The 27901-nt window shown below is 46.9% G+C and overlaps 1 protein-coding gene across 1 annotated transcript in view; it reads right to left on the minus strand.

The window, feature by feature from the left end:
• NT5DC1 (5'-nucleotidase domain containing 1) overlaps positions 1-27901 on the minus strand; it is a 1278063-nt gene that overhangs the window by 92393 nt on the left and 1157769 nt on the right. The window contains exon 11 of the mRNA XM_085612174.1: positions 21293-21461. Within this exon, the coding sequence (XP_085468300.1) occupies positions 21293-21461 (169 nt within the window). The remainder of the gene's footprint in view (positions 1-21292; positions 21462-27901) is intronic.

A 27901-nucleotide genomic window follows, 5' to 3' on the forward strand; every position in this document is an offset into this window, starting at 1 on the left:
ATGATTTTTTATCATTTAAATATATTTTTTGTATTAGGCATGGGGTCTGGGGCAAAGAACCTGCCCGTGCCTTGTGACCAACGAGCCCTCAGCAGGGGCTACATTTAGTCCTCTGTGCAAACCTAGCCTTGAAAGATGCACTTTTCCTGCCACCATCCCTTTCCTTTCCCTCTCCATCATGCTTACCATACCAGGGTCCAGTTGTACTAGGCGACTGACCCCTATGCTGGCCGCATTGTCCACCTCTTGTGGATGTTCTGGCAGCCAGCCTGGGCCCATGCATGTAAGAGGTGGGGGAGGTGGGAAGGGGTGGGGGGATGTCAACAGATGATCAAGAGGGAAAATTAAATTAATTAATTAATTTTCCCACATGGTCTGTCAAAATCCCCCCCGCACCCGGCCCCGCCGCTCTTACCTGCACAGGTTGCGGCTTCTGGCAGCTTGCATGTTGCCTGGCACCAGTCCTATCCTCTATCCATGGCGTATTTGGCAATGCATTCTCACCAGCCATTAATTATCCAGTTTGCATCATCTACTGCATCAGTGCAGGGGACAAGGGTGGGGGAGAGAGTCCTCAACATGCTACCTCGATTAGGGACCTGTTGGCACCCTCAGCCCTGATTTCAAAAGGCATTCGACCTATACTTAAGAAATTCTCCTATATCTCTTCCAGCTATTCCTCGCTCTACCTGCTCTATGCAATCCCTCTCCCTACAGCCTGCACGTGCATGCCCAGCCTGACACATTCTTTACTGCAAAAACCTCTTTAACGCAGCTGCATTGGTAAATATCTCTTTCCTATTTTTTTACTCCATTCCCCCTAGCATCTCATCTAGTCTCCAACTCCCCTGCTACCTGTTGTAATTACATCAGAAAAGTTTAAGGTCCTGGTTGCCAAGTCGGACAGAAAGGCTGCCTACACCATCAGCTGCCAGGTTCTTGGATAGAATCATTCACATAAAAGAAGGCATGTCAAGAGAGGTCTTTGCATCCTGTTCTTGTAGGATAGAGCATGATTAAGGGGAAGGAATATGGGCAGGTATGACTTTGTTCTTTTTCTGATTCACTTGCATTAGCTGGGTTCATGCACCAGCCTACTATCAGCATGGTGAGAACCCTTTATGAGGATTTCTCTTAGATGGTATGGTGCATGTGCTTCCAAACAACTTGGAAAAGGGCCTGTTTTTAGGACTAGGTTTTGGGAGCGGAGCTGTTTATCACACCTATTGCTAACAGCATACAAAGAGTAGGTTTTGGTTTGCTCCTTTCAACAGTTGGATTCTTTGAGCAGCCTCTTTCAGCCACTGGCTTGAGACGCTGTCATTCATGTCCAGGCTTAGCCCCATGAAGCATTCATCTCTCACCTAGGGCTTACAGACGGACACATTTATTTTGTTAGGCACCGGGAGATGACAGATTTGCCCAGACTCACAGGATGTTGAGGTTCCCTGCCGAGACTCAAACCCGGTTCCCCAGCTTTGAGGTCCACCGATCTAGCCGTTAGACCACATCCTTTCCCTCTTGGTGTTGAAGCCGTGGCACCACTGGAAGGGAAGTACTGACAACCCACCAGCTGTGGTAAGCAGTGCTATAACTTAGGGGACTGGAAAGTATTATTCTTTTTATAAATGAAATATTTGCCATTATTAGATCCTAGGTATGGTTCAGGTATACGTAGCTTGTAAAATTTGGGTGATGGGATCTGTCAATGGATTCTTGCTGTCTCATTGCTGACTATTTATGTAGGTGGGCAGCACAGATTGCATTTAATGAGATTTTGGGTCAGTTAGACGTGTTTCAGGCAGTTTACACTTATAGCAGGACAGGTTTGGCTTTAGCGCTGGAGGCGCCTGTGACGACAATCCTTTTTGGCGCCCCCACCCCATGACCTCCTCCTCGGATTCTCTCACTACCACTGGGCAAAAGTGCCCCTCATCCCCAATCATAAGTTATTGCTAAACACAGCGCACCCCCTGAGGTAGGGTCCTACCTCCACAGGTCACCGCCCAGTGCGTCCGCACCATTCGCAATGCCCTAAAGCCGGCCCTGTAGCAGGAAGATACAAAACGTGTTCTAGTTGAGGTTTTTTGGACAAGGAGTCTTCAGCTTACATCTCCAAGCTTGGAGATTCTGGAGGCCTGCTTCTAGACTGTTCAGTAGCCTAGCGGGGTAGGAGGCCGAGAATGGATGGCTATAGGGTCTGGTGCTTGTCTGAAAGATGGACTAAGTCTGAGGCCACAGTCTATGCGGTACCAAACCAGATGAGCCACAAAGAGAAGACACCCTCAGATGGCCATAGATTTCTGTACCGCCTGTTGCTGTTTCTCAGAATATGTCTGCTTACAAGTTATATTTTCTTAACTAGAGATCGTTCCGTATCTGTCAGCACAAATGAACAGTTCCATCCCTTATCTTACTGCGTCTAATCTGCAACTTCTGCAGTTCCAAATCTCCGCAGCTCATCAAGGAAAACAGACTTTCTCAGAGAGGAAACGTGTTAGTTAGTCATGCAACCCGCAGCTTTCCGCCTCTCATACACTTGAGCGGGCGCAGCAACAGCAAGGGAAGCCAGGCCCCACATGCCCGGCAGTCAGACAATGCCGGCCTCATGTCCTTTGCGTGTTTTGTACGAGGTCGATCTCATTTTGCACTTTCTCTGGAGATTTGCTGTCGCCTCCATTTACTCTAAAAAAGACTGCGTTTGGGACAGTGTGCTTGCAATGTTCTTCCATGGCCTGCCGACCCTGGGGTCAGAGCGATCCATGTTATGAAGCTTTGTATAACCACTTGTGACTATGCATTATGACTGCAATACCCAAAATGCATTTCCTGATTCTAGATGTCCTGGGGATGCCATTTGGGCTGACACAGCAGATCTTGGTAGGAAACCAACCCAGCATTGTTTGGACAACCAGGAAATGAAAGCTGCCTCTTGGGGGAAATGTTTTCCTTCAGGAACACGCCTTGACAATGCCAATAGGTCTGTCTTATGAATGAAAGTGCCTTTGTGTCATTGATGGGTATAGGCACTCAATAAGTCGTCATAGGCGCACTCTTTCACCGAACGTTGCACTCATTCATCCATCCACTGATTAATTCTTGCATCACCCTCTTATTTATTTTATTTTATTTTTTGAACTTGTAAGGCGCAACAGCTACCCAAAAAGGGTTTCCCGGCGCCGAAATACAGCAAGGAATGTCAGGGGCGAATACTAGCTATTCTAGTTATTGTTCGAATAACCCTCTGACACAACAGCAAAAAAAACATAAACTCAACAACATGAGCCTGATACATTAAGTACAAAAAAAGAAAATGTCCTGCTGTACGATGGGCACGCGTTTACAATAACAAAACTAAATATAGCCGCAGGTGTCCGTCTTGCAGATGTTGTAAATTACTCCACACTGGTCTCCTGGGTTAGGGGAATTAGTCACGTGGAGTATGGTGCACTGCAGTTGAAATGAGTGGCAAGCAAGAGACCCATTAGAACTCCTAGAGAGTTGTGGGATCCTCTTAAGAAACATTAAAATAAAAAGAAGAGCAACTTGGAAATGAAATGGGTACAATAAAAGGGAAAATTTGAAAACTAAGGCCAACATTTACTAAGGATTTGTGTTGTGCCTGCGTCACACAATTCGACAAAAGGCAACACAAATCTTTAAGAGATATTCACTAAGCCACACAAGGGGCGATTGGAGTTGCCTTGAATGACTCTGTATAAAAATGTAACACAACACACCGGCTTACGCTGCCTTGCGTTACATTCTATAGTGGTAGGCATTCCATGGGTTAGAGAATGGGCATTCCCGTGCATCCACCCATGGAATTTGACTCAATCCTAGAATCAGTAAACGTGGGATTATGCCAAAATAGTGTGCTTCCGAGGATGGCGTAACAAGGAGAATGATTTTTGTTTCTTCTTGTTACTTCCTCTTTCCAATTGTGATACATTCCGCATCCCACATTTCTGCTCTCTCTGTTTCATGTAACACACCAACTCTAAAAAAAAGGTAAATCTGGCCCTAAAGGACTGGCCAAAAAGCGCGGACACTTGAGCACATTCATTTTCAGGTGGAGGTACACATGTGATCAGAAAATGCTGTCATTCACAGGGCAAGAGAGCCAGTGACTAATGTGGATGGAGCCACTACCCCATGCAGTAGGCCGTCATGGATGGAGGCAGAGTGTAAATGACATCAGACAGACCAATGGCAGACTGACCTCACCTAAAGCGTCTCTAAGTGTCTAAATGATAAATATTTATATATATGGATGTATGCATAATTTAACGCAAAATCCCAGCAAATAGTTAGGCCCTAGCTACGCCACTGTGTGTGTTTTTGGGGGCTGCGGAGGTGAGCAAGTCGTGTCTGTCGACTACCACCATCCCCTTGGCCACCGAGAAGAAGTCGTCCATTGGCCGCTAACTTCCCCTCCTCCTATCTGCTCCGGGCTGCAAACATTGGGTCCGCCCAGGGTGGCAGTAGGTCAACCTACGCTACTGCACCGTCAATATTATAATGTCCCTGCCTGATTAAATTTTAGCAAGAATTTCAAAATGCAGCAGCACAGGGGTGGAGTGCACAGAAGCAGGAGAACGAGACATAGAGAGAGACAAAAAATGACGAAAAGCTTTTCTACGGACGTTTGTGCTGCTGAGTTATTTGCTAACATTTTGTGTGAATGCTGCATGGCACAAAGCCATCAGAGCCTCACACTGCATTCAGTTAGATGCAGGATACTGGCTATATTAAGCGCTACAATGGAGGTGTTAGCTCCTAATCCAGATTGGGCCAGTAGGCAGGAATACCGTCTTGCCCTGAAAAAAGTTGAGTCGCAATAGCGAGTGGGCAGGTAGTTGTTTCGAAGCCTGAAGGCACAGTTATTTCATCATTTTTATATCATTTAAAGGCTATTAGAATGATTCGTACATATGTTTATTCGAATGGGAAACACATGGTTGTAAAAACGGTTACTGTGAATCGTTAATTCAGGCTTAAGTATGACATATTTTCAGGAGTAAAACACATTTACACTTCTGTCACAAGGACAGCGGGGACGACATCAGACAAGGGGGTGACTGGTGGGAAGCTCGGGATCCCACGGTCCATTTGCTTTATGCTCCCCAGGGAGATGCGTGGACGACTTCCCTAGTGGAGGGTTCGACAAACGAAGCAGGTCCCTTTAACTGGGCCTTGTTCCCAGACAGCCCCGCCCCCTTTGATGACGACGCTGTAAGGCAGCCAAAGACCAAGGGAGGAGCGCCTCAGGGTGTGTGTGAACACCGGAGCGGGAGACGAGGAGACGGACATCGGAGGACCGGAGAAAGACTACGAACAACGAAGACGCGGGGAGAGCAGAGGGAGTACGACGGAGGAGGAGAAGCCGGAGACTGGAGGACTCCGCAACCACGCTTCGCCGAGCCACGCCCAGGGAGGAGCGTGGCTGACCCAGAACCCGGGAGTCCCCTCTCCGCACCGGCTGGCCCAGAGGACCTACACCGCAGAGACCTGACGCTGGAGCACCATTCCCCCTACGAGAAGGCGAACACTCACCGTTGAGGGTCTACGTTTCCCTGCTGTTCCACATCAACCTGGCTTCTTTGAAGAGAAGAGACTGTTTAAAAATAAAACCCACTTTAACCAGACGTCACCTGTTGCGTTATCCTTCCGACCCGCTCACAACTTCAAAAAAGCTCTGTGAATCAAAAAGCATTTACTCCACAATGGACGTACAACACAAAAGTTCCCTTAATTTTAGTGTCCCAATATCTGGGTTTACTCAAAACCTCTAATAAGGCCTTCAGGTGCTATGGTACATTTCTACATGGCTAGCAAATTCCATACGCAGTGGCCAATAATTTTGGGCAGCACCTCTTCTATCTTTCAGAATGGTGCAATTTCCTATTTGGCTGCTAATAAGTTGATTTAGTCTCTTGTTCATTGATGGTGTGTGTGGTAGCCCATGATGTGAGAGGCCTGGAGTGATTCCTTAAGGAACATGTACTTGAGTAATACTAAATTTGCTTCTATGACATCTAGCACAGAATTCCAAAAGTTAAGCAACTTTGGATACGTTCAGGAAACATGCAACAGACTACCTTCTTCCCCACAGTCGGAATTGGTGATATCTAAAGAGTGCAGAAGGAATATGCTACTTACCAGTGTGCATCTGTTCTTGGCATGTAGAGCTGCAGATCTATACACTGTGCATAGATCGCCATCTGGTGTTGGGCCCGGATGTTTGCAGTTTGTTTTTCTTCTTGGACAGTCTTTGGAAGTCACGAGTTCGGTGACTCCTCCTTCGGTCCGTACTGCGCATGGGCTTCGGCTCCATCCTCAGATTGTTTTTCGCCAGCCGGGAAAAGATGGAGCATAGTGATAATAGTGAAGAAACCCATGTGTGTTGTATCTAAATAAGATAGCCTGGAACGGATACAGGTAGCCGGGGAGGCGGGTTGGCGTGTATAGATCTGCAGCTCTACATGCCAAGAACAGATGCATACTGGTAAGTAGCATATTCCGTTCGAGGCATATGAGCTGCAGATTATACACTGTGCATAGATTATATAGCAGTACCCAACCCTAGCGGCGACCACCGGTATCCGTTGCAGTAGTTTGAAACAGTGTCTTTAGTACAGCCTGGCCCACACTAGCTTGTTGTTTGGAGTGCACATCTACACAGTAATGTTTTGTGAAGGTGTGCGGTGTTGACCATGTGGCTGCCTTGCAGATGTCATCTAAGGGTATGTTCCCTAGAAAAGCCATAGAAGCCCCTATCTTTCTTGTAGAGTGGGCTTTAGGTGCAACAGATAATGTTCTTTTTGCTTTGTGATAGCAAATTTGTATACACTTTACAATCCACCTAGCTATCCCTGATTTTGAAATGGGGTTGCCTTTATGCGGTGGAGAGAAGGAGACAAACAACTGTTTAGTCTTTCTGAAAGGTTGCGTTCTTTGTATGTTGTACAGTAAGGCCCTTTTAATGTCAAGTGTATGTAGAGCCCTTTCCGCAACAGATTGAGGTTGCGAGAAAAAAACCGGTAACTCCACCGATTGATTAAGATGGAAGGGGGAAATGACCTTGGGCAGAAATTTTGGATTTGTGCGAAGTATCACCTTGCTGTGATGTACTTGTAAAAAGGGTTCTTGTATAGTGAACGCTTGTATTTCGCTAACCCTTCTAAGGGAAGTGATAGCTACGAGGAAAGCTGTTTTCCAAGTGAGGAACTGTAGCTCACATTTATGCATTGGTTCGAAAGGCGGACCCATTAGCCTTGTAAGAACTACGTTTAGATTCCATACAGGTGAGGGTGGTGCCCTGGGTGGAATTACTCTTTTCAGGCCTTCCATAAAGGCTTTAATAGCAGGCACTCTGAACAGTGATAAATGCTGTCTGTTTTGTAGGTAAGCAGCAATTGCTGCTAGGTGTAGACGGATGGATGAGTACGCCAGGTTACACCTTTGAAGATGGAGCAGATAGCATATGATGTGCTGTATGGATACATCTAAAGGGTTGATTGTATTGTTACGGCAGTAAACAACAAATCTCTTCCACTTTGCGGCATAGCATGCTCGAGTGGTAGGACGTCTGGCTTCCTTGATAATGTTCATGCAGTCAGGGGGAAGGTTAAGGTATCCAAATTCTAAGATTTCAGGAGCCAGATAGCAAGGTTGAGCTGAGCTGGGTCCGGGTGCCTGATTTCTCCATGGTTCTGGGTTAGGAGGCATGGGGACAGGTGCAGTTTTTGATGTGGTACCACCGATAGCTGTAGTAGTGTGGTGTACCACGGCTGCCTGGCCCATGTCGGGGTTACCAGAATGAGTGTGAGGGAGTGCTGTTGTAGCTTCCTTACCACTAACGGAATTAGTGGGATAGGTGGAAAGGCGTATGCAAATCTGCCTGACCAGTTCATCCATATTGCATTGCCTTTGGACAATGGGTGTGGGTATCTGGCGGCGAAACTTGGGCATTTTTTGTTTTCGTGGGTGGCGAAGAGGTCTATCTGAGGATGCCCCCACTTGTGAAAGAATGGGTGAAGAACTTGTGGATGCAGTTCCCATTCGTGCATTTGCTGCGTTTGTCTGCTGAGCAGATCTGCCATGGTGTTTTGTATGCATGGGACGTGTTGTGCCAGGAGAAAGATTTTTTGTGGAATTGCCCATCTCCATATGCTCTGTGCTAAGCGGGAGAGCTGGGGAGAGTGCGTCCCCCCCTGTTTTTGAATATAATACATTGCAGTCATATTGTCTGTGCGAATGAGGACTGCCTTGGCTGAAATTTGTTTCTGAAACGATTTCAGGGCTAGAAAGATCGCCAATAACTCCAGATGGTTGATGTGGAGTAACCTCTGTTGTGGCATCCATAGACCTTGCACCGTGAGGTGTAATAGATGCGCTCCCCAGCCGGAGAGCGATGCGTCCGTTGTTAGAATCACCTGAGGAACCGGGTCCAGGAACGGTCGCCCTTTGGAAAGGTTTGTGGTGTTCCACCACTGCAGAGATCGATGGGTGCGGCCGTCCACCAACACCAGATCCGTCAGCTGTCCCTGGGCCTGGTTCCACTTGCGTGCTAGGCACTCTTGGAGTGGACGCATGTGAAGTCTTGCACGGGGCACTATGAAAATGCAAGACGCCATCATCCCTATTAGTTTCATGAACACTCTTGCTGGGAGAGAGTGCTGAAGAAGGAACTTTTGGCGCAGGGCTTGCATGCTTGCGATTCTGGCTGAGTTGGGATAGGCTATAGCTTTTGAGGTGTCTATAGTGGCACCGAGGTATTGCTTTGTGTGAGACGGTATCAAGTGGGACTTTTGGTGATTCACCGTAAAGCCTAGCTGGTGGAGTAGTTGGATGGTAGTGTTTGTATGCTGCACACACTGGTGGTAGGACGCGGCTTTTATGAGTCAGTCGTCCAGGTAGGGGAAGACGTGAATGTTTTGTCTTCTGAGGTGTGCTGCCACTACTGCCAGGCATTTGGTAAACACCCGTGGTGCGATTGTGACCCCGAAGGGGAGAACCTTGAACTGATAATGTTGGCCGTCCACCACAAATCGGAGGTACTTTCTGTGAGCAGGGTGTATTGGAATATGAAAGTATGCGTCTTTCAGGTCCAGTGTAGTGAGAAAGTCGCCCTGACAGAGGAGTGGGAGAACTTGCTGAAGAGTTACCATATGAAAATGGTCTGAATGGATGTATGCATTTAGAGGCCGGAGGTCTAGAATGGGCCGTAGGGTCTCGTCTTTCTTCGGTATGAGAAAGTACAGAGAGTAGACCCCTAGATTTTGCTGATTGACGGGTACCTGCTCTATCGCTTGTTTTTGCAGGAGGGAGAGTACCTCTTGTTTCAGAAGTGTGGTATGTTCTTGTGACATCGCACGGTGTCTGGGTGGAATATTTGGGGGGGTAGAAGTTAGTTCGAGACAGTACCCTGACCGAATAATTTGGGTCACCCATTTGTCTGATGTTATTGTCTCCCAGGTTTGAAGGAAGTCTTGTAGTCTGTCCCCGACTGGAGTGGAATGGTCTGGGGGGAGCGGGGGAAAGTCATTGTGTGGGCGGTGTGGCAGAACGGGCGGTGTTGGTTTTGCCCCTGCCTTTATTATTGTTTCCTCGATATCCACCTCTTTGGTAGCCCTTTGTGAAGGTATTCTGAGGAGGGGACTTATAGGACGTGGAGGCGTTATCGGAAGTGTAACCTCTGCCAGAGCCTTGAAAGGAGGAACGGCGAAAGGAGCGTCTAGGGGTTTGTGATTGTAGGGCTCCCATAGACTTCGCCGTATCTGTATCCTTCTTCATTTTTTCCAGGGCTTCGTCTACTTTTGGGCCAAATAAGTATTGTTGGTCAAAAGGGTGGTTTAGTATAGATGCTTGGACCTCTGGTTTAAAGCCTGAGATCCTGAGCCAGGCGTGGCGGCGAAGCAGAACACTGGTGTTTATAGCCCTGGACGCCGTGTCTGCTGCGTCAAGTGCACATTTAATAGAGGTGTTGGTAATAATCTTTCCCTCTTGTATCAGTTCATGAGCCTTATTCTTATATTTCTCTGGGAGATGTTGCATGAGAGCCTCCAGCTCATCATAGTGCGCTCTATCGTACCTCGCCAGCAGCGCCTGCGTGTTGGCGATGCGCCACATAATGGCAGCTTGCGAGGCAGTGCGTTCGCCTGACGCATCTAAGAGCTTGGACTCCTTATCAGGTGGTGGAGCCTCACCAGATGACTGAGAGTTGGAGCGCTTCCTAGCTGTGGAAACCACTAATGAGTCTAGGGGCGCAGGTCCTTTAATATAGACAGGATCCGTGGGGGCTGCCTTGTACTTTTTTTCTATTCTGGGGTTTAAGACCCTAGCTCTGACGGGGTCTTTGAAAACCTCTGTGGCATGCTTGGTCACCCCTTTAAGCATGGGTAATATAGCGGTGGATTTATCTGCTATGTCAAATGTGTCAAGTAGGAAGTCTTCCTCAACTGGATCACTGTGTAACTCCACCCCGTGATAATGTGCCGCCCGTTGTAAGAGGTGGTGGAACCCCAGGGAGTCCTCTGGTGGAGATGGCCTGGATGGATAGAGATCATCCTGAGGCACATCTGAGACATCGGGATTGTAATAATCCTCCCATGGGCCAGGTGTTCCTGGAGGAGTGGGGTCCTGCGGGGCATCTGTGGGATCATAGAATGGATCTCCGTGGTCATCAGGGTCTGGAGACGGGGTTGGAGACCGATGAGGCAAGGGTGGAGAAGGTGGGGGCGGAGATGGAGGGGGTGGAGGAGGTGGAGGAGGAGGTGGAGGTGGTGGGGAGGGTACTCTGAACGGGGATGTGGCAGAGTCCTTCCGTTCTGGTGGTGGAGGAGGAGTTGGCTTGTCCAAAAGTCTTTTTTTAGAAGACAAAATTGAATGTCCAGTCCTTGGATCCTTTGTTAAAGTCTTTTGAAGAGGATCCGGGGTGATAAGCTCCTCCGGCACCGATTCCTCCATCGGTGCCAATGTTTTCGGAACTGAAGGCTTTGTTGGTTTATCCGCGCCATGCTTTCTCGGGGTGTCCGATTTTTTGGTCGGCGCCGAGGCAGGCTTCGACACGGAAGCGTCGGTGCCGAGGGATTTAAGTTTGGTCGGCACCGAGAGGCCAGGTTTCGACACCGATGGCTTCGGAGTGGAGCTTGTTTTCTTCGGTGCCGAAGAATGTTTTTCGGCGCCGCTAGGAGGCTGGCTCGAGCCCGAGCCGCCAGGAGACTTGTGATGCTTTTTCACCGGGCCCGAAGGTGGGGTGATGGAAGCAGTATGCTTGGCTTTCCCTAGGCCCGGAGGCGAAGGGGTAACCGGAGTCTCTTTCGGTATGGGCGCGGGAGTGGGAGGGGGTAGAGTACTCACGACCCTCTGCACCGGTGTGATCTCCTCCACGTCGGAGTCGTCGGCCTCGGAAGCGCTGACGACATCGTCCTCCAGCTCGGTGTGCTGCTGTCCCGAAGCTCCGGTGTCTTCTCCGAAGATGTCAGGTGGAGCCGAGGTCGATGAGTGCGCCATGGTGCGTCGAGCTCGTCGATCCCGAATAGTCTTTTTCGAACGAAAAGACTTGCAGGCGGGGCAGTCTCGGGCCTCGTGTTCGGGAGAGAGGTAGAGGTTGCACACCTGATGGAGGTCGGTGTGGGGAAATTTAGACCCACATTTTGGGCACTTCTTGAAGGGAGTCCTTTCCATCGGCCGAGACCGGAGTCGAGATAGGCCCGAAGGCCACTGCCGATGCCTGGAATCGAAGAAGTGCCGAAGAGAGAGATGAAGAAGTCGATTTCGTCTAAAGAATCTCGATGGACGAGGATTTTTCGTCGAATGTCGAACTGGAAAGGTTCGAAGCCGGAGCACGAAGTATTACATCCGAGCCCGATGTCGGAAAAAAACAATCTGAGGATGGAGCCGAAGCCCATGCGCAGTACGGACCGAAGGAGGAGTCACCGAACTCGTGACTTCCAAAGACTGTCCAAGAAGAAAAACAAACTGCAAACATCCGGGCCCAACACCAGATGGCGATCTATGCACAGTGTATAATCTGCAGCTCATATGCCTCGAACAAATATGTACAGCATTCTTTTTACAGACACATTAGGATATCTTACGTATAGTCATGAGATCGCCCCATTCTTCAGGAGTGATCTGTGTGCCTAGTTCATTCTCCCAAGCTAAGTCCACAAATGCCGGAGATAGGTCTTGTAGATTGATCTCTGGCTTAAAGCCAACATTCAAAAGTGTTGAGGGGCCCGACAGCACCTTTCTTAATCATAGTTTGTGATACCCTGTGGGGCACCTATGCACATCTCAATATTACTGCTGAGGGGGGATCACATGCTGTCTAAAGGCACTCAACACATTTAATGATCAACTTTCCAAATATATTTTAGTACACTCTAAAGGAATGGATAATTGATCACAGTATTCTGTCCCCATTGCAATCTGGTTTTAGCCTGAAAACTAGTAATGTAGACCAAATCTTTAAATTCACCTTAATGCAATTGAAATATCTCCAGATATCTAAGGGCCATTTTTACGTAGCATTAGTGGACCATAAAACAGCAATTGATTTGGTACCTAGGTTCAAGTTATGGCAAGTGCTGAAGCAGATGGGGAGGGATCTGTCTCTACTACACATAATAATCAGATTGCACGAATAAGTCAGTCAGTCAGTCAGTCAAATGTTTTTTTTCCGATTTAGCATAGTAAATCAATAAAGCACATAAAATAAGATTGCACTAATCAAATTATGGACTGGTGAGATGGGGCTACAAAGGGGAATTAACCAAACGCATTGCGATCAAGCATGGAGTCCATCAGGGCTGCATGCTGGCCTAACTCTGATTTCGCTATATATTAATAATGTACTCAAGTACCTACTCGATCGCGCTCATGCCTCCTCTAGATTATGTGGCCCTTTTATTTGCAGATGATACTCTATTGATCTCACACACTCCTATGAGCGTACAAAATCTTCTGAATCAATTCAGACTTTTCTGTGATGAGAGGGGTAGGTATTGGGGTTAAAACATCGAAAACAAAATATATGTGCTTCAACCCCCATAGATCCAATCGAGGTGTTTTCAAGGACGGGATTCCCTTACAGAGTGACGCCAAATTTAATTATTTGGATATTTCAGTTGCTTAAACCAGTCCTTGGGTGTCACACATGGGCAAAGCAGGTGCTTCTCTTCTGCACGGAGCCCATGCTCTGTTGAAAAGATATAAAAGTACGACACCAAGATATGCCTCACCAATAATTGAAATATATTGCACATAGAGTGCGGCCCTGTAGGGGGCATAGATTTAGGAACATGTAGGGACAAAAGAGGTGACCATCAAAGAAAATTCTTTTCTCAGATCACTGTTTAATTTATAGCAAGGCACCCTTATTTTTCCACTAATTTTCGAAACCCGTCTCAGGCGGAATGGTAATATAGCAGTTCTTCAACCTCTGCTATTTTGGATGCATTTGTGAGATACCCCGGAGTTGGAGCCATACTGTAAATAACTAATCGAGATCATGAGTTTCCCTAATTTCCAATCTATTACATGGCTTTTGCATATAAAAAAGACCTTTGTAGCAATAGGCATGAGCCGACTTTGGATCACTCCGTCTGCCATTACCACTAATGCAAAATCAGCTGTTAAAGCAGCATGTTGGTTATATGTGATGGAATAGTACCATTGCAATGGTAGACTGGGTTAGTTGACATCAGCTTTTCTCTAGTTTAAACCCAATCCAGCATTTGAGCCCCACCTTGGTGATATAGGACCTGGTCATGTGAGGACCCTATTATTAAATTTAGACTGGAACAATCATCTAGCAGATTTTACCATGTGTGACATGGGTGGAGCACTCGGGGAAGAGGTTGAACATCTATTGTTTTTTTGCCCTTAGTATAAACACCCTCATAGGAAATGGCTTAAGCCCCTTTGTAACAACCTAGGGCTTAGGGCCAGATGCACGACCATTCCATTTTGCAGGTTGCAAATTGAGATTTTCGGCGACCCGCAATTAGTGCCTCACAAAACGGAATGTACTAATGTGTCTCAGACCCATTTAGCGATTCCCAATGGGGTTGCAAATGACCTGCCTCCTCAATATATATATAGATCGAAATTTTCACCCCATTGCAAATGGCCAGCATTCACAGGGATGGTGACCTGCTGGTGTCAGGAGACCATCACGTCTGTGACTTCTATTTAAAAAAAACAGTTTTTTAAAAAAATGCATCCCGTTTTCCTTAAAGGAAAATGGAATGCATTTAAAAAAGAAAAATGAAACATTACTGTATCATTTTAGGTCGAGCCTGGGCAGCGCATGCGCTGCTCTGTGAGGCATGCTGTATTCAGGTAGGGACTTGAAACTCCACCCACTCTCCACCCATATTTTTCATTGGTTTGTGTCATTATCTAATGTAAACTGTGGCTGTTCATAGATCAACAGGCTTAGTAGTCCATCCTTAGTACCGCCTTGTCTCATTTTGTAACCTCCCATGGGAGCACCCCCTGTTACGTGTGTTGTTACTCAGTAGGCTTTAATTACAGCGTCTGAGCACTATTTTCCTACATAGCTTTGTCCTGCCTGCTGCAGGCAGGACACGCTCTCTCCAAACCATTTTTTAAACTTTTTATAGTAGGAACGCATTTGCAATGCAATAGGTCTCACATTTGCAAGAGTTTAAGCTATTGGCATTATAAATGAAAATGCATTTTATTTATCTGTTTTAAAAACAACACATAAATAAAAGGCATTGTCATTTACAATGCCAATAGCTCAAACTCTTGTAAATGTGAGATCTATTGCATTGCAAATGGTTGTTTAACAGTAGGCAGTGGTCCGTGGGACCACTGCCTGCTCTTAAAAAATATTTTCGCTGCCCAACACAAAGGAGAAGGGGTCCTCTGGGGACCCCTTCCCATTTGCGACTGGCTTACCACCTACATAAAGTAGGTGGTAACTGCAATTGTTTTGCGACCGCATTTGTGTGATTCGCTATTAGGAAGGGAAGCCTTGGTATGCCCCTTTCTAATAGCGACTCGCAAACGATATTTTGCGAGACGGTAATAGGTTACCGACTCACAAAATAGGCTTTGTACATACCACAACCCTTTTTAGCGGTCTCATTCAATCAATCAATCAGGTCATTTGTAAAGCGCACTACACACCCGGGCGGGTTTCAAGGCGCTGGGGGGGGGGGGCGGGGGAGGGGGGGAGGGGAGGAAGTTACTGGTCGAAGAGCCAGGTCTTGAGTTGTCTCCTGAAGGTCAGCAGGTCTTCGGTTTGGCGTAGGTGGATGGGGAGGGTGTTCCAGGTCTTGGCGGCGTGATGGGAGAAGGATCTGCCTCCGGAAGTAGTTCTCCGAATGCGTGGGACCGTGGCCAGGGCATGGTCAGCGGAGCGGAGTTTCCTGTTGGGTACGTAGAAGGAGAGTCGGCTGTTGAGATAGGCTGGGCCGGTTTTGTGGAGTGCTTTGTGTGCGTGGATCAGGAGCTTGAAGGAGATTCTCTTGTCGACAGGGAGCCAGTGCAGGTTCCTCAGGTGGGGGGAGATGTGGTTGCGGCGCGGGACGTCGAGGATCAGGCGTGCAGCGGTATTCTGTATTCTCTGTAGTCTGCTGATGAGTTTGGCCGAGGTTCCGGCGTAGAGGGCGTTTCCGTAGTCGAGCCTGCTGCTGACCAGGGCTTGGGTGACTGTTTTCCTCGTGTTTGTCGGGATCCATCTGAAGATCTTGCGGAGCATGCGGAGGGTGTTGAAACAGGTGGAGGAGACTGCGTTGACTTGTTTGATCATGGAGAGTTTTGAGTCGAGGATGACTCCCAGGTTGCGTGCGTGGTCGGTGGTGGCCGGGATGGGCCTCAGAGATGTGGGCCACCAGGAGTCGTCCCATGCGGAGGGGTTGGACCCGAGGATGAGGATTTCTGTCTTGTCTGTGTTCAGTTTGAGGCAGCTGTCCTCCATTCAGTCGGCGACAGCCTTCATTCCCTGATGGAGGTTGGATTTGGCGGTGAGGGGGTCCTTGGTGAGGGAAAGGATCAGTTGCGTGTCGTCGGCGTAGGAGATTATGTTGAGGTCGTGATGTCGGGCGATGCGTGCTAGTGGCGCCATGTAGACGTTGAACAGCGCCGGGCTGAGGGAGGATCCTTGTGGGACGCCGCAGATGATCTTGAAAGCCTCGGAGCGGAACGGGGGGAGGCGGACTCTCTGAGTTCTGCCGGAGAGGAAGGAGGTGATCCAGTCCAGGGCTTTGTTTTGGATCCCTGCGTCGTGGAGGCGCGTGCGTAGTGTGCGGTGGCAGATGGTGTCGAAGGCGGCGGAGTGGTCCAGGAGGATGAGGGCTGCTGTCTCGCCGTTGTCTAGCAGTATTTTGATGTCGTCTGTGGCGGCGATGAGGGCGGTCTCGGTGCTGTGGTTGCTGCGGAATCCTGATTGTGATGGGTCCAGGATGTTGTTGTCTTCGAGGTGACGGGTGAGCTGGGTGTTAACTATCTTCTCGATGACCTTAGCTGGGAACGGGAGCAGGTAGATGGGGCGGAAGTTTTTGAGGTCGCTCTGGTCAGCTTTGGGTTTCTTCAGCAGGGCGTTGATCTCTGCGTGCTTCCAGCTCTCAGGGAAGGTGGCGGTCTCGAAGGAGAGGTTGATGATTTTGTGCAGGTGGGGTGCGATGGAGTTGCTGGCTTTGTTGAAGATGTGATGAGGGAGGGGGTCTGAAGGGGAGCCGGAGTGGATAGATCCCATGGTCTTGATAGTGTCCTCGATGCTCACGTTAGCCCAGGTGGTCAGGGCTTCGTGGGTGGTGGCGTGCGGTGGGTTAGGTGCGGCATGGTCGGCCGGGGTCATCCGGGGTCTGAAGCTGTTGTGGATGTCGGTGATTTTCCGGTGGAAGAAGGTGGCAAGCGAGTCGCACAGGGCTTGTGATGGTGGGATTTCGTTGGCGTTGGAGCTGGGGTTGGAGAGTTCTTTTACGATGGTGAAGAGCTCCTTGCAGTTGTGCGCGTTGTTGTCGAGGCGGTCTGTGAAGGAGGTCTTTTTGGCAGTTCTGATGAGGTGGTGGTGGTTGCGGATGGCGTCTTTGTAGGCAGTGTGGCTGTCTGGAGTCTTGTCCCTGTTCTGTGTGTTTTCCAGTTTCCGGCAGGTGTGTTTGGAGTCAAGGAGTTTCCAGGAGAACCAACTGACTCTTCTGCTGGTGCCTCTGTTGATGGGGTTTTTCAGTGGTGCGATGGTGTTGGCGCAGTCGTTCATCCAGCGTTCGAGGGAGAGTGCCCCCTCATCCGGGTTGGTGGGGTTCGTCGGAGGGTTGGGTGAGAGGCTTGTCTGGAGTTGTTCTTCAGTGATCTTGCCCCAGCGGCGGCGGGGGGGTCTGTAGGGTGCGGTGGGGTGCGAGCGGATTTCTGAGGGAGAAATGGATGCAGTGGTGGTCGGTCCAGGTGAGTTCGGAGACGTGGCTGAAGGTGACGTGGGGGCTTGAGGAGAAGATTGCGTCAAGTGTGTGGCTGGCGGTGTGGGTCGGCGTTGTGACGAGCTGTTTGAGTCCGAGGTTGGCGAGATTGCCGATCAGGGTGGAGGAGTTGCTGTCATTGTTGTTTTCCAGGTGATAGTTCAGGTGTCCGAGGAGGATGTAGTTGGTGGAGGTCAGTGCATGTGGGCTGATGAGGTCGACGATGGAGTCGCTGAATCGAGCCCGGGGTCCTGGTGGTCTGTAGACGAGGGTGCCTCTAAGGGTGGCCTTGGGGTTCGTGTGGATCTGGAAGTGCATGTGTTCGGCAGTGCTGAGGTTGTCGTTGGTGTTTGTAGAGATCTTGATGGTGTTTTTGTGAACGATGGCGATGCCTCCTCCGGCTCTGTTTACGCGGTCTCTGCGGGTGATCTTGTACCCGTCTGGGATGGCTATGGCGATGTCAGGCGCCGAGGTTTCGTTCATCCGGGTTTCGGTCAGGAAGGCGACGTCCGGAGATGTAGTGTCGAGTAGGTCCCAGAGTTCGACGGCGTGTTTGTGTGCGGAGCGAGTGTTGATCAGGATGCATCTGAGCTGGTTGGTTTCCGTTGTGGTGGGTGTCTTGGTCCTTTCATTGCAGGAAAAGTCGCAGTTTCGGCAGGTGAAGGGGCCGTGGGTGCGCCTCGTGGCGACCTTGCAGCAGGTGTGAATTCTTCCTGGGTTGAGAGCGATGAGGGTCTTGGCGTTGTAGTGGAGACGGTGCTCCTCGTGTCTGGCGCGGGGGCCAGGGGATCTGGCGCTGGGCGCGGTCCAGGCGCGGACGGGCGCAGACGGGCTTGCCTTAGGCGCGCCTTCAGCACGCCAGCGGCGCGCCCGCTGCGCGCGGCCGCCATATATGGGGAGGAGGGGAGGGAGGAGCAGCTGGGAGGCGGGAGGCGAGGGACGGGAGCGGCGAATGGGCGCGGAGGGGGCGAGGCCGCAGGGGAGGCAGCGGCAGGGACGGGGGACAGGAGACCGGCGAGGTGGTACAGAAGTGAAAACGGGGCGAAAATCAGGGTCACAGGCAAAAAAAGCACAAATTGAGGGCGCGGACGGCGAGGTGGTACAGAAATGAAAGGAGAAATGCAGCGGAGCGCTGAGCGAGGGGCAGGTGGTGCGGCAGATATAGGCACAAAACAGGGTCACAGAGGCGAGAAGGCGAGAGACAGCACAAGGCAAATGAACGAACCTAAGGCCACCACTGGCCACCAGGGATGAGGCGCACGTGGAGGCCTGCGGGTGGTGGAGGGCCTCGACTTCTCTGGCGGTAGCGGCGACAGCAGGGGTGCCGATTTTCTGCCTGCGGCTGCTGAAGACTATTTTTCGTCTGGCCCTCTGGGAGTTGGACACCTGGCCATTTGTAATTTCTATATGATTTTAGCAAATATTTTATTCGAGTTTTTGATTTAAAATGGTTTTAATGTTGGATTTTTATCCAACTGTGGCTCCCATGAATAGTTTTATAGTAATGTACTGGTGGCACTGTGGCTGCACTAGCACTTACGTAACTAGATCAATACTCTGTGACAGTGTGTTTTAACAACTGTATCTTTTTTTAACGTTTTATCTGTATTCCTATAATGTTTTATGACTGTTGTTGGTTATGGCTATGCAATTTTTAGGGTCTCACTGAAACCTAAAATAAACTGTTTTGAATCAATGAATTTAGTATACTCCTTTTCCCTATGTAAAGTCTTTCATCTTTCAATGAATGGTGGGGTAGAATCTGTGTTCATTCCAACTGGTGTAAATGGAGAAGGAAAGGGTGTGAGATCATTCATGTGACATACCTTATACCCAGGAGCAGCTTGTGTCAGGGAGAAGAGGCAGGCGGAGAAGGGGTCGGGTGAGGGGTGGGTGGGGAACGACAGAGACAAAAAAAAACTGTACCCGTCCCATTACAGGACCACGCTCTTCTGCTTCTCTCCACTGCAGGCAGGCATAAGCTCCCAGACTGCATGAGAGCAGCTTCAGGATTGGCCTGAGCGCCGATGATTTGCGCTGCCAGACAGACGGGGAGCCTGTGCGGTCTCTCTCCAACCCGTCCTTGCTGCTGGGGTTGGAGGGAGCTTCACCGTCCATGTGGGTTGGGCCAGTGTGAGACGGCCAACCAAACCCACATGCACAGTGAAGGCAGTGCACCCACCACTCCCCTCAGTGCCTGTCGTCACTGTGGTCCCAACCCCAACACTCGGCACAAGGAAAATAAAACGATAATAAAACAGGTTTTAAACACGTTTTATTATCGTTTTATTTTGTAAATTTTTTAGAGTGCTGGTGGAGGAGCTGCCACTGCTTGTACCACCCAATATCAATTTTTTACATTTTTACCCTTGCAAAAGCTACTCTGAAGTAAGAAAAGTACCAGAAGAAAACAGGGAAAATATGGAGCCAATTTTAACTTGAGATCCTATCGTACCCTCAAAAAAGAGCTCCACCAGTCAACAATGTTGATCCCATCCAACCACATTACGAGTAGTGGGTGAGGACTCAAAAATGAAATATGCCACCAGTGGTTCTGGTTGGTGAGAGTCCTTTTATAAAATCAACTAAATATCCCCCATCCCATCCTGACCTAAAAGAGGGACCAGAGATGTTCAGCCACAAGAGTTCTCTCTCCAATGACATTGGTTGTTCAAACCTTGGAAGCTGGATGGACTCATCATTTTTGATTCTGACTCTTCATTTTTCTTTCATATGAGACACCTTATACCACACCACCATGCGACTTGTTTAAATTAAACACCCTATTTTCCAATAAAATATGAAAGACTGGTTTCAAAATATGGTGATCTCAGAAAGTTTGAAAGAAGTCAATCTTCAAGTAATAGGCAAAGAGGACACATGTAATGGCGTTTCTATACAATACTGGGATTATTATCCAATCGCAAAAAAAACTGTTTTAAGGTGAACATCATACTTAATAATTTAGTTTGAACGTATGAGATTAAGGGCCATATGTAGGTAGCTAAATACCGGTCGGTAACGGACGAAATTCGGTAAATATCCCGTTACCGACCGGTATTTAGGCATTTGAGATGTAGGAGGCATGATTTAAGGATTCGGTAATTTACCGAATCGGTAATGGATCGGTAAAATACCGAATCGGTAAAATACAGATTCGGTAAAATACCGAATCCTTAAATCATATGTGGGGAGCACTCAAGTGAGTGTTTTATTGTATTCAGGATTTGGTATATACCACCAAATACAGGTTGGTGATAAATATCGAATACCTTTCAAAAATCTATTTTATGCTGTTTTGACAGTGCCATGTGGCAGACATACATGCCCTTAGGGCATGTATGTGCGCCACATGTGCACACATGCACGATTCAGGGGTGCAACAGGGTGTCAATGTGACACCCTGCCACCCTTGAATATGCTCCCCCTATTACCGATTCGGTATTTACCGAATCGGTAATGGTGAATGGCTTCCCATAGGAATCAATGGGAAGGTATGCCTCATTACCGATTCGGTAAATACCGAATCTTTCCGAATCGGTAAAATTTACCGATTTTTTACCTACATACTATTTACCGATTCTTAAATACCGAATCGGTAAAATTCGGTATTTATTAATCGGTAAATAGTATGTTACCTACATATGGCCCTAAGTGTTTTAACCCCAGAGTCCCTTCCTGGTATTGAGCCCTATTTGCCCCTCCCCCCGTCTTATTACGTAGTAAGGATATTTATAGAGTTAGATCTTTGATTTTGTATACTTTTATTGTTTAGAAAAAAATATGTAAAAATAGATAAGAACAATAACCCTCTTTCTGTCCAACCTTTCGCATATGTGGCCGGGAGTCCTTACCTGCTATTGATTCGATACTTGGAATTGCTATTGTGCTGTAGGCACGAATGCAGTTGCTGTACCATGTTGGGACAAAGGTTTCCTCTTCATCCTGTATGCCAGTTAGGGTATCCACGAACACAGAGCCCCACTGTTTGGAAGGAGAATGCGGTGATTTGGGTTCAGACACCTGAAACAAAAGATTGCAAAGGTAGGATTAAATTACTCAACGCAAAGCATGGAGAAATAGAAATATTTTTTATATAAAAAGGAAATATATTTTTTCGAAGTACATGTTGCTTTACATAATGTATACTTCGCATCACCATATAGCATCAGTATTCTTTATTTCATCCCCCAGAAAATAGTTTTAATAAATACACAACACAAAAACAAAATAAAAATTCAAATACTAATGATATTAAGCATATCAAGGAGAATGTTTGAAACCATGTTACTTGTCTTCTTTGTTCAGGCGAAGCAGAAGAGCAGAGATCATGAGATACACCTTAACAGCTAAGCATAAAAATATTATACTGTCATTTTTGCATCCTTTTCATGTTTTCAACATTCTTGAATAACTCTACATTTTTCAATTCAATTCGAGTTTACTTTGTATTAAAAATACATAAAACACGAGCTATTATATAATTACTTTTATTCAAATCCACACAATTAAAAAATAACGACTACCCACGGAGTACAATCCTTTTAAACAATAAAGTATTGAAAAATATATTCACTTGGTGGTAAAACATTATATTTTCAGAAAAAAAACACCTCATCCAGTTTTATAATGAAAGAATGAATAATCTGTCATTATTACAAACAATCCGAGAAAGTTTTCTGTTTTTTGGAACACAGGAATAAATCAGCATAAGAATTACCACTGATATCACTGCTCCTTTAGGAGTAAGGAATCACTGGTTGGAAAATGTTAGTTCAGAAAGCAGAAACACCCTCTCGTTTGTTTCGAGGCTTTGCAGAAGGCTGAGTAGTTTGCCCCCTCCAAAAATGTGTAAATTATCCCCTATTGACCATCTATTGACTTAAACTAACCTGAAACCCCACACACTGCAAATCTGCTGACCATAATAAACTACCTTGCTCTACACAGCAGTCATTCTTCAGGCTTCTACCTGGACATCAATTTACTCCATGCTCCTCCAATAGCACAAATTGCCAAACTTAGTACTAACTTCCCTCCCCTAAATAGTACGGGTCATTGATAATGAACTGATCTTCCGGAAACATCTAAAAACGTGGCTGTTTGTTCAGTTCAGTTCAAATAGCTTTATTCGACAACATGTATCATAAAAGCATCATTTGACATCTATACAATAAAACAGTATCTGTTCAGTGATAAAAAGATTTTACAATACAGAAAGTCGTTTTTGTATTGTAAAGTGGCTGTTTGACAACTAACCCCTACAGTGTGTGACAGTAGCATAACAACACGTGAAGGGGTCCCCCTGCAAGATATGCTGAAGGGGCCCCTCACACTTACATCAGCAGGGGCTGAGGACCCCCCTCCAGTATGGGTAAGCCTGCCCCCCCCACCACTGCAGGGGCCTTTGTTACACCCCTGGTGCATGATGGTCAGTCTATGTTGCAAATGAAAGTGCTGGGATGCCCTAGTGTTTCCATGCGCTTTACAAATGTGCATGAAATAGAATAGACCTTTAAAATGCGATACTCACACATTACTTAAAGGGGCCGTCCAGTGAAAGATGTCACAATAGTTCTCAAAACCCCAGCTCACATCATCAAACAAAGCAACATTCTAGAATGCCATTTGTTGGTGATTGTTAGTGATGCATGACGGTGTACAGAAAATTGTGTTTTTTTTCTCACCACTGGATGGCCTTTTAGTGGCCTGTCTGGTGTAATGATGCAAATGCAACATACATCAGCATGTAACAACCTTGGAGGTCTTCAAGAGCTTGGGCCTCATATCCATAACTCACCTGAATCTAATTATAGTGCCTGTTCACATTCTTGACATCGCACCCTGTATCAAGTGCATAGACGCATTGAAAATATGTATCACATATTGTCAACACTTCTCATCTTTACTAAATCTGCAATTGGTTAAGATTTAATCTACTATACATGGAAAAATGTAACTTGTAAATAAATATGCTCTAGCTGTTCAGCGCTCAGTTACCCTCAGATCTGGCTTGCACTATCTATGAAGCCAAAAACAAAAAAAAAACATTTTTAAAAAACACATCAAATCTACAGCTACCTATTTAATATTTCAGATTTTAATTATATTACATGAATTGAAGAACAAGGTTTTTAACTGCGGTAATGCTCTTACTGGTGACTACTCTATCTAACGGCAGACAACGCACATTAAGAATATCTTCAGGAGTCAGACTAGATCTGGAGAATTTTCTCAGCAATGCTCAGTGGCCCTGGTAGGGGGAGCCATGTGGCTCTTCGGTTACTCTTCCGTCCCGGAAGTGAAAGAGGAGCCACATATAAGTGCCACCACTGTGCACTGATACCAGTTTCCCAATCATTCTCCTTCCGCACCCTCAGAATCAGAACATTTGGAACAAACTGAAGGTCAGAGTGTGCCAAAATATCACTTGGAAACTTAGTATGATGTTCAGAAAGAGGAAGTGGGAGAACAGTGACTAATCAACTGCTAGATAGAGTAAGAGTTCTTCTGATGGATACTTCTAACTCAGAATCCTCACCTTAAAAACAGATACCACAGCATTACCGCCAAAGGTGGAGCGTCTGGGGAGTGTACTCAAATCAGAACGTCTTGAAGGAGCGAATGAGCACTATGGCCCTCCTGTCACATCTGACTGTCAAGGCCGTAGTATTTCATGAGCACATGCACTGATGGCCACGTTGCAGCCTCGCAGATGCTCAGACCCAGCAATGCCTCCTTGCCAATACAATGCACTCAGCCCTGGTGGAATGTGCCCACGGGTCTTTAGGGGGTTGCTTCCTGGCCAGAGCATAGCAGATTTTAATGCAGAAGATGATCCTTTTCTGCACTCCTTTCCCTTTCTTAGCTCCAGAAAATCCTACAAAGTATTGGTCATGCACACGATTGTCCCTTGTGTGGTCAATGCAACAACTAAAAGCCCTTCAAAGCTGGCACCTATGAAGCTTCTTCTTCACCTTTGAAGGATGAGGTAGAATGAAAAACTCTGGCAAGTATTCGATAGGATCCTGAGCACTAATTTGTAATGAACGAAGGTGGTGTTGTGAGGCTGCACAGAGAGCAGCTGCAGTTCACTCACAGCACATGGAGAGATTATGGCAATTAGGAAGACTGTTTTAGTGTCAGTAGTCACAATGAGCAGCTGTGCATTGGCTCAAAAGGTGTGCACCTAAGGGATTTCCTTGGCCATATCCCATAAAGCATTGGTGTGCCTACTCATAAACCACACTGCATTCAAAGATCTTAAGGACAAAATGGCAGAAGAGAACAATCTCTTTCAGAAGGCATCAATAGTTACAACTCTCTATCTGTAAGATTGTTAAAAAAGGCATTACAGGTGACATTACTTGTCGACGCCTGCACTACCATTCTTACAGGCTTAGGGTGTCTCGTAAGAAAATCAGTATATCTGGGTGGTGGCCTGTGTGCCCAGACAACAATTTGACTGACCAGAGGGCCTAAGCACAGTTTGGATCAAGCGGCTGTAAATGGGGGGCGGGGGTTTTGTATGTAAAAGCCTTGTTGAATGACAAGAGTGGCTCAGAAGAAGTTGAACTTGGTTGAAAGATCTCAGTTAACAAGTTTGCTTGGCTTCAAAAGTAGATCAAGCATTTTCGCTGCCTTTAGCACATCTACTGTGAAAGAGGCAATTTCTTCCATAGGTAGCCAAGGTGGCAAGTTTAGATCATTCTATGGTCATGTATGTAGCCCACTTGCATTTTCTAAATCCAGGTATAGACCCTCATTAATATTGTGATGTTGGAGCAGGTTGCCCCCTCCTTGTCCTCATCAGTGTTGTGCGGAACATTTTGTAGACCATAAACTGCATCTAAATCAGATCCAAAATAAGGCCTTCTACCTCTGATAATACTGGTGTCAAGGCAGTTGTCGTGGAATAGAGTCTAGCTGCAAACCGACTAGTTGCTCCCTTGTAAATTCATAGCATATCAAAGGACTGGAACAAGTCACTGACGGCTCAGAGTCAGATACCGGCGTTGAGATTTGATGCTGGAACGAGCAAGCAAAGGTATTATTAGTGGCAACCCAAAACGGACTGCATTGACCCTGAATAGGAGTGGAAAAATGAACCGGCATCAGAAAGGGCACAGTTCCTTTGGGGTCAGTTGGTGCCAAGGGAAGGCCCTCTGGAAGAATTCCAAATGTAGTGCCCTCATGGCTCCATGAGACTCAAAGGCATGCCACAGGAAGCCATAAGTGTCTGAAAAAGCTGCAGCACTGCCTCCTTGAAGCCCACAGTTTGCTGAAGGCTAAACACGACCCAGGAAATTCGGGTGCACCTCAACGAACTGCGGGACTGGATCGAAGTCATAAGATGCTTTTGAGGCATGACCCATAGATTGACGCCCTCTCGCCTTCTTGTCTGATTTTGAGTGGAGGAATGGGGTTGAGTCTCACTTGGCCTTCTAGCCCTTGTGGCGCATCTTCGATTTCAACTTACCGGAAGACTCTGAGTAGGAATATGACTTTGCATGAGACCAACTCCTTGAAATAAATCATGAATGGTCCTGTGACTTAGAGCTGTTGCGGCATCGATTTTTCTATCATGACCTCTTCTTATGTTTCACAACGCAAAATTTTTCCTTCCTCTCCAAGATTACCTCAAAGTCATGTGACTTTGAGTCAGGACTGGAGCCCAAGTACCCAAGGCACATGTCTTGCAGGTTTGTGACATACATCTGCTTCCTGCAATCATGGCACTGCTTAAATCCTGTCACTATTACGCTGAGATATTGTTCTGGGCTATACATTTTAAAAGTCGGCAGAGAAGCGAGAAAGTTGGGAGTGGAGCTCCGGATCTCTATAGAAGATTAGGGAAAGAAAGAAACTAATATTTGCGAGCAGGAGTGGTGCTTATATGTGACTCTGCTTTGTCACTTCCAGGATGGAACAGAGTCACCATGGTATCATATGGTGCAACCTACTGGTGAACTGGAGTACTGATGAGAAAATTCTCAGGATCCAGTCTAGGGCCTGGGGATATTCCTAAAGTGAGGAATCTGCAGTTAGAAGTATCCATGAAATTAAATAGGCCATTTATCAAGCGCAACAGTCACCTCCATAGGGGCATCTCGAAGCTAGGTCCCTGAAAACTAAATAATTGTCACATCTTACTGTTAGCTAGATAGCACTTCGGAGCTGGGAAAAAGCCAGGTTTTGAGAAGCTTTCTAAAAGTGACCTACTTGTCTCAAAGAGAGATGAAGCTAATTCCAGGCCTTTGCCCAAAGGACAGAGGAGTTTCTGCTTCCCCTGGTCTGCAGCCTAAAATTAGGAATTCACAAGAGTTTTTTATAAGCAGATCTTAAGACTCTGTGAGGATGATATTGAACAAAATGGTCTGAAAGAAATCCACGTTCTTACAGGAAGCCAGAGGAGTTTCCTTAACTGTTCGAAAGTGGAGCTTATCCAAGGAAGTTTTAGAACAAGTCTTACAGCATAATTTTGAACAACTAGAATTTTCTTGATCAGGTATTTAGGAATGCCCAGGTAAAGACTATTACAATAATCAATCCTTGAAGTAATCTAACCCCGAGGGACACAGTACTTTTTCCTTTGATCTAAAAGGGCCCATTGTCAGCACCTGTTTCCTATTCTCAAAAAAACATTGAAGCCATGCCAAGCATGGCCTGAAGTCCAAAGTCGGCAAGATGCTGCAGTAAGACATCATGCGTTATCTTGTTGAATGCGGCCGACACATCAACAAGGATTAACACTGCATTGTTGCCTTTGTCTAGCACAAACGTTATTGATTCAGAGACTTCCAGGAGAGCAGATTCAGTGGAATGCGATGGTCTAAAACTGGCTTGAAGAAAATGCAAAAACTTAAACGTTTCCAGATAGCCCACAAGTTGGGAGTCAACTAATTTGTCTAGTATTTTCTCTGGCGCAGGGAGCAAACAAATAGGTCTAAAACTGGACAGTGTCTTCGGGTCTGCATTAGCTTTCTTCAACAGAGATTTTACTAGGGCAAACTTCCACCTGTCTGGCATTGAGGCAATCATGAATGGCTGATTTAAAATTGAGTTGAGGATCACGTTGATAATCTCAATAGCTATCTTAAAAATAGATGGAAGACACAGATCTGTGGGCGAACCCAATTTACAATGCAAGATAGCATGTTCAGAGTATTTCAATGTGATAGGCTTGCACTCTAGATATTAAGAAATGTCCCTTCTGGCACCGTCTCCAGCTCCTCCACCGATGGCATACTCAGAATGAAGCCTGCTTGAATGGCTTCAATCTTTTGTTCAAAGAAATGAGCCAGCTTGTCACAGAGTTGCTGCGAGGGATCAGTGTCAAGTATGTAAGCTTTAGGATGAAGAAAATGTTTGATATTTGGAAGATCACACACTAGTTGATTTTTACCAGTTCAATCTTAGTCGAGAAATACCGTTTCTTTGCTTCTTTAATAGATTTATGATAC

The sequence above is a fragment of the Triturus cristatus genome, chromosome 6, assembly GCF_964204655.1.
Source record: "Triturus cristatus chromosome 6, aTriCri1.1, whole genome shotgun sequence".
Taxonomy (NCBI): Eukaryota; Metazoa; Chordata; class Amphibia; order Caudata; family Salamandridae; genus Triturus; species Triturus cristatus.